Source organism: Aspergillus alliaceus (genome assembly GCF_009176365.1).
Source record: "Aspergillus alliaceus strain CBS 536.65 unplaced genomic scaffold BDW43scaffold_16, whole genome shotgun sequence".
Taxonomy (NCBI): domain Eukaryota; kingdom Fungi; phylum Ascomycota; class Eurotiomycetes; order Eurotiales; family Aspergillaceae; genus Aspergillus; species Aspergillus alliaceus.
Window position 1 is genome coordinate 21494 of NW_022474699.1, and position 7174 is coordinate 28667.

At 51.6% G+C, this 7174-nt stretch overlaps 3 protein-coding genes across 3 annotated transcripts; 2 read left to right on the forward strand and 1 right to left on the reverse strand.

Annotated features, from left to right (window-relative positions):
• The first annotated feature begins 3 nt into the window (after positions 1–3).
• On the forward strand, positions 4–3731 carry BDW43DRAFT_273140 (SUMO protease ULP1). The gene has a single exon (XM_032041594.1). It carries the CDS (start codon positions 124–126, stop codon positions 3367–3369), a length of 3246 nt encoding a protein of 1081 aa, XP_031901265.1. The 5' UTR covers positions 4–123; the 3' UTR covers positions 3370–3731.
• Positions 3732–3787: 56 nt separating this feature from the next.
• BDW43DRAFT_318771 (glycoside hydrolase family 16 protein) lies at positions 3788–5104 on the reverse strand (the record flags this gene model as incomplete). The annotated part of the gene is made up of 1 exon (XM_032048754.1): positions 3788–5104. Exon 1 carries the CDS (start codon positions 5030–5032, stop codon positions 3788–3790), a length of 1245 nt encoding a protein of 414 aa, XP_031901266.1. The 5' UTR covers positions 5033–5104.
• Positions 5105–5709: 605 nt separating this feature from the next.
• On the forward strand, positions 5710–7173 carry BDW43DRAFT_318773 (ankyrin repeat-containing domain protein; the record flags this gene model as incomplete). The annotated part of the gene is made up of 1 exon (XM_032048755.1): positions 5710–7173. The coding sequence occupies one exon, from the start codon at positions 5710–5712 to the stop codon at positions 7150–7152; it is 1443 nt and encodes a 480-aa protein (XP_031901267.1). The 3' UTR covers positions 7153–7173.
• Between the last annotated feature and the right edge of the window lies 1 nt (position 7174).

Genomic DNA, 7174 nt, shown 5'->3' on the forward strand with positions numbered 1-7174 from the left:
CGGTGGGAAGGCTCGGTTTGCGCCTCTCCAGCCTGTCATCTATTTATCCCGTCAAATACGCTCATGGAGCTGCCATTCATCCAGCGACAGTCGCGACCACAATAAAAACCATGGCGACCACCCATGGCCAGTAATTGTGACCCCATTTGTTTTGCTTCACCCCTCCGTCATCTCTTCTTTCTCATTACTACCAACACCACTCACGTCTTCATCCTCTTGCTCGTCATCCTCACCTTTGTTTACTTCACTACCAAATCCTCTCGCTTTCAGCGCACTTCGAACGCTTCTACGTCAACACCCGTATCTTCTTTCTACAATCGCCCTCGTCCTCTTCCGAATCCGGATTCCAAATCCACCATGGCTGGTGTCTTCTCGACCCAGCGACGCAGGATGGAGGACGCGACCATGAGAGACGTGAGCATGATCGATGCTGATGATACGCGTGTGGGAGTCGAGGATCAATATTATGATCCTATGGACATCAGTCCTCTTCATACCTCCAACGAGCGGTCTCGGAACATCGCTCAGCCCATGGACCTCACCTCCAAATATCCCGATTATTGGGTTCACTGCACTCCTCCCAAAAATGGCGGTGTGCCTAGGGCCACCAGACTCGATGGAAAGCCAATGACACGTGCTCCGCTCATCAGACCTTTGGCGCGATTTTCACCGAAGGCGCGAATTGATCCGTCCACAGGCCGTTTTAAGCAGCAGTTTATTGCGCAGCCTCTTCTCCGAGACAACCCCAGTACCTTTGTCTCGACAACCAAAGTCGGCTCTTTGCTTTCGAGCAACAAACCTAATACCCCCTTCTCTACGAACAAACACCATTCGAGCAACATACTCAGCTCTCTGCCCTATAAACCAATGACAACTGAAAACAGCGCGCCTACCACACGCGATTCCTCTTTCAACAGTTTTCTGACTACCAAGTCTATTTGGGACCGTAAAACACCTAGTTTTACCTCCAATACTTCGGTCACCACTGCAGCATCATTCAACTCTCGTAAGAGATCTGTGGACGAGGGCTTCAATGACGAGTGCCACAATGCCACCCCTGAGACTGATAGCCCCTCAAACAAGTATCGTCGCATCAGCGTAAAGGGCTTTCCAAATTCTGCTGTTACAAGCCAGGATGATACCCAGAGAGCCTTGGCAAATGAAGCAACATCAAACCATTCTGCGCACCCCATCATGGGGCAACCAATCGTGCCGACCGCTACCGCTCCCATCCTATCTGACGGCCATATGCAGTCTAAACACACCACAACATCAGTCGCATTTGTATCTGATAGCCATTTCTCTACTAGCGGAACGGTTGGTGACCAGATCAATCGTGCCACCAGCACCGATACCCATATTCCTGGTGGATGGCCTGAACAATCGCCCGCCCAAGACATTTCTTCTGCTACTGCAGCTGTTAAATTTTCATTGAGCCCAGACGAAGAGCCCTTCATGTCGGGCGCACTTGTCGCTCCACCTGCCGCAACCGTCACTGTTAAATCTTCGAATGCGGACGATGCTAATGTCCGCAGTGGACAGATCCCGCATATGGTACGCTCCTTCTCGGAAGCATGTCACAACCTTGTGCAGGGAGCGTCGGGAACCGTCAAGAATGTTTTTACCAAGGCTTGGTACCTGGTTGGACAACCCATGATCGACTATGTACGACGTAAACCCCGCCTTCAGACTGCCCGCCGTCCTCCTTCCAGCCCCAGAGCCTCTCCGTCTCGCGCTGCAGCGCTCCGTCGCCTCCCTCAGGAGCAGAGACGAAAGATCAAAGACCATAAATGGCGTAATCAGAGAGGTTATGCCACCGTCCGGAATCTTCCTTTCCCCGAATTGTCGCTCGATATTCTACAGCGTTCAACCAGTTGGTCCCCATCTATGGGGGAACCAGGTTATTCTGCGGCCAAGTCGCATGCCAGCCAATTTACAAAGGATGCCCCAAATAGTGCCAATCGATTGACAAAAAATGTTGCGCGTTATGGAGCTCAGACGGGGATCACAAAGCCGACAGGCGTCCAGAAGTCTCCGCGGGTTACTTCCATGAGCCCGAATCTTAAACGTCGGCTCTGGCCAGGCAGAAACCGGGTGCGTGGCAACCTTGAGCTCGCCTTACAGAAAGGATGGAAATCTGGCGACTTCACTGAGCTTGGCGTTTCCACCCGCATTCCGCTGCCCAACCGTGCTGAACGTGAAGGCCGGGCCGTCCCGAAAGAGGGGCCGAAGCCGAAGAAACAGAAAAAGCAAGTCCACTTCAAGGAACCGCTTGCACAATTCATTCCGGAGCCCACTCTTCCTGACCTTGCGCCGCATCTTCAACCTGTATCTCCTAACGTCGATCGAACTGGCCTTGAGAAGGTGTCGGATGAACAGAAGGAGAATGTCCCGCCCGTTTCCGCAGTGAAGGAGGAAGTTGGAGTCTCTGAACATGTTAGGTATGCATGGGAGGAGCCGATTGAGTATCCACTTGGACGACCCGTCTCGGCCGTGAGCCTCTTTTATCCTGAAGCGAAACCGCTTCCGCCCGGCCGAACGGCGTCTGTCTATGCTAAGGAGTGGAAAAAGATCGAAGAGGAGGAGAAACAAAAACAAAGCCCAGCCCGAGTTCGCCTGGAAGGTCCAGCTGTACGTCCCCTTTCGAAAGAATGGATGAGTCGAGTATCGAGTGCCATGTCTGCGGCCTCTAACCGGACGATCGCTACCTCGGTGTCTGGTGATCCCCTGACGAAGAAAGATCTGTCTACCTGCTTTACTCCCTTGGCTTGGTTGAATGATGAAGTTATCAACTCGTATCTTTCTCTGATCGTCGACTATCTTCGCCGCACGAATCATAACAACGGTCGGAGTGACAAGCCACGGTTCCACGCTTTCAATACTTTCTTTTTCTCTACTATGCGCGACAAGGGCTACCAGTCCGTCCGACGTTGGGCCACTCGCGCTAAGATTGGCGGCGCGTCTCTTCTTCACGTGGATACCGTGTTTGTCCCAGTGCATAACAGTGCCCACTGGACGCTCATCATCATCAAACCGATGGAACGGACCATCGAGAATTTTGACTCGCTGGGTGGACCTTCCCCGCGCCATGTAGCGGTAATGCAGGATTGGCTCCGTAACGAACTGGGCCCTCGTTACGTCGAGGAGGAATGGCGCGTCCTACCGTCTGTCTCTCCTCAGCAAGACAATGGTAGTGACTGCGGAGTGTTCCTTTTGTCTACCGCCAAGGCGGTGGCCATCGGTCTCGAGCCACTATCCTATTGCGCGCGGGACATTGTCCTTCTACGCAAGAAGATAGTGGCCGAGCTGATGGCCGGGGGGCTGGAGGGGGATTTTGATCCAGCCTCCGGCGGGGAGTTGTTGCTTTAGACAACACCCTTAAAGCATCACCTCCCGGCGGTAGGGGGAGGAGGGGGAGAGAGCGATGATGGTGGTATCTGTTTTTTTCCTTGTTGGCTTCTTTTCTGGAGTTTGGGGGACTCTGAGAGTATGGTTTGTTTTGGAATCAGCACCGGCGTTTGGCACATGTACGAGTGATACCCGTCAGTTGAAGCAAGGCTCCTGACATGAGATTGAATTGGCGTAAATCGCTTTTGATGGTAACATGCACACATACAAAGCATGGAACATGGAGGATACAGATTTGGACAGGGACATGGACATGGTTGAATGTGGTTGTAGACATCTATGGATACACTCTAGACCAATGTGAATACTCTACGAAGACCAAATCTGCTGTAAAGATATTGATTAGGTATCGGTAAGACTGAGAAAGAATGAGGACAACTTAATGAAAGTCACTCAGGTAGCACGCTTTCCGACATCTAACCACACCCCTTGCTACATCCTCTTGCTTCGGGATACCACTGAGAATCTTATCCCCAAGCCCAGCCCCTTCCACAACTCTATCACCATCCCCCAAACCAACCCGCCGAGCAGACCTAGCCCTCGCCCTCCCCAACCCCCCATCATCCCTCCCAGACCCTCCCACAGCCGAAGAAGAAACATTAAACGCCATCTCAATCCACTCCACCCCCAAAAACACCGACTCCCCCACCCTCAAGTCCCCCGTCCAATCCCCCCCATCACTCCACAGATTCAACACCACCGTACTCGCCATCCCTGGCACCCCATACCCCTTCACCACCTGCAGCCCCTGGTCCGCATACCACCTCGACAACCCCGGAAACCAATCCAACCGATGCGTCACCCACCCCGTCCACGGAACAGAAAGATTCACTATCGACCCGGCGCCAGGGATCGCCGTATCCGAGACGGGATCGTAATCCGGCTGATTGGAATAGTGGATTACGTTAGGCGGGTCGGCGGTTAGGATCTCGATATCTGACTCGCAGGTTTTGGATTGATAGGTGAAGAGGCCTACGCAGGCTCCCTTGGGGACGGTGTTTTGATCCGCAGGGTGTTGGTACTGTTTGGGACGGTGGGATTTGGTGGAATGTTTGTCTTGAGCTATATCTTTCTCTGCTTGTGGGTGCTGTCGGGCATTGGTTGTTGTTGCTTCGCCGAGGACTGTTTCTCTAGACATGAGCCTCATGCGGACGCGGAGGGAGCAATGGAATATGTTTCGGGCTCGGAGCTCGATTTCGGCTGTTGAGACGTACGTTGGTAGGCGGGTTGCTTGGAGGAGGAGGTAGGTTGGATTTTGGGGTTGTTGAGGCGTAGGGTTCCGGGCGAAGAAGACGTTAGATTGCGCGTTTGTTATTGGGAGGTACTCTTGCGTTCCGGTTTTGGCCCAGGTTTGGGGGAACCAGTCGGTTATGAAGGGGGTTTGGGTGAGGCGGAGGGTTGCGTTTTGTGATAGAGGGTTTTGGTTTTGGGTAGGCTGGTCCAAGTTTGGGAGGGGGATGTTGCGGAAGTCCCAGAAGTGGTGATTTGTGAAGTAGCCTGGTTCTGGGCCGGAGACGATGTAGCAGTCGCAGAGAGCGCCTTTGTTGGTTGGTGTTGGGGAGGTGGTGACCGTTGGTAGTATCAATGAGAAGGTTAGGCGTGGGGTGAGGTAGTTGGGCTTCATTGTTTATTGGGAATGGTAATATAAAGGATTGTCTGGTAATGCTATAATTGGTGGGAAAGCATCTAGATGTTAGTATACACTTGGGTTGTGGGTGTGGATGCTTGAGTATCGCGATGTTGAGGCAGGTGCGTCTTTGTGACTTACTTCTTTTTGGACATCTTTTGTCAAAAGTTTCATATACTTATCTTAATGACTTTCTTTATAATGAAGCTCTATGGCGGGCTATACTGGCATCCGTCGAGTATAGCATCTCATTCTTAAGTTAGAGTGACAGATCCTCTTTCTTTTACAGGCAAGTCTATCACAGAGCGTTGAACAATGAAATCGACAATGCAGTTGTACTATATATATATGGTTATAATGGGCAACTAAAAGGCACTTTGACAGACAAAGAGCACCGTGGACTTTATGAAAAGCAAGTATGGCTACTAACATTGTACTCCTTTCTGATGTGCACTAAATCTAAAAATGAGTAGCTTTATGAAAGAACGATATAGGGTCTTTCAGAAGTGTCCCGGTGCATCTGGTATACGGCCTAGAGGGTCTGAAGATGGCTTTGATAAAAAATATACACCTTATATATGCATACGCTGTCCCATAGGACTCCAGATTGCATTTTCCGCTCATTATCAACCTGGGAAGCAATCCTCATACGCAGATATCTACCAGACGACACCATGCCGAGACGCCAAGGAAACGTTTACTGCACCCATTGCAGACGCTATCATCCACAGTACTACGGTGCCGCGTTGAACAGCCATTTGAGGGCACACCGGGACCGTCATGAGCGTACTCCACCTGCCAGAAACCCTGTCCAGCGCACTAAAAAGGTTATAAAGGTACGGGAACTGACCGCCGGAAACGTGGGACAAAAACTAGCGGACATATTAGGCGAGGAGGGGTATGTGAACTTGCTGGTGCTTACGAGTACGCTCCCACAGCGGGATCCTGGACAACCAGGGACAAACTCGCTAGTGGTGACTGCCCGAGATATACTGCGTGCGACAATCGCCCCTCGGTTCGAAGAATGGGAGTTGCACAATGCAGGAACTCCCGAAGGGCCTCATTGGGTTGGACCCCGAGCATGCCGTTACCCCATACACCAATCGCTGGCGGATTCGTCAGTTGGACTAGCGCTTCTCCAAGATGATGTCGGTGTAGTGAAGGTGCTAGTAGCGCTTGGGATGGATCCGAACAGCATGCTCGAATGTGGGTACCGCACTCCGGGAGTGGCTCTACTCGCATCGGCGAATACGATTATACGATATCTCCTATCACTCGGAGACCGGTTTGACTTTGACAAGAGGCTCAACGCCTGCGGTGAGCAAGAAGAGACCTTGATGACGATAGCATACCGGATAGGGAGAATGGACGTCGTCGAGCAGGTATTGGCTGCCAATGGAGGTGCCATCCCTGGCCGAACCATATTTTCCATCTGTGCCTTTGAGGAGTTTGCTACGATTGGGGAAGTGCTTCGCCTTGGTGGGAATTTCGAACGAGATATTGCGATGCCACATCAAGATACCCAGGATACCCCTCTCCATGCCGCTGTCTTGAACCCTATGGCCTCTGTCTTAGACGCCATATTGGAGAGGGTGAAAGATGCCTGTGAAACAACAGACGCGTATCGAGGATTTCTTCACGCCCGAAACTCTGAGGGTCAAACACCTCTGATGTATGCAATCGTGCATCGCAGATTGTGGAGTTTCACAACCCTTGTACACGACCCGGACGTCAACCTAAATCTTCGAGCAAATGGTGGCCAAACTGCGCTCTGGTATGCTGCCTATATGATGGATAGGGATATGGTCTTGACTCTCATCAATGATAGATGTGATGCGGGCAACCCTCGGGGGGACTATGCTGCGACCAAAGGCACCCCACTCAATGCTCTACTCTATGCATATGAGGACCTCTTTTATGGATATCCCAGTGACCCAAGGTGGGGTGAACTCGAGGTGCAAGAAAGGTTCAATGACCAGAAAGAGAACATTCTGAGCATTGCTCGGATTCTACGTGCCCACGGTTGTCGATCCGATCTGGCTGATGACCGTTTCAAAGATACGCCTGAGACTGAGCACCCGATCGGATTTGCCGAATGGGCAAGATTGTTTAGGTGATTTTTTTTTTTTTTTTTTTTTT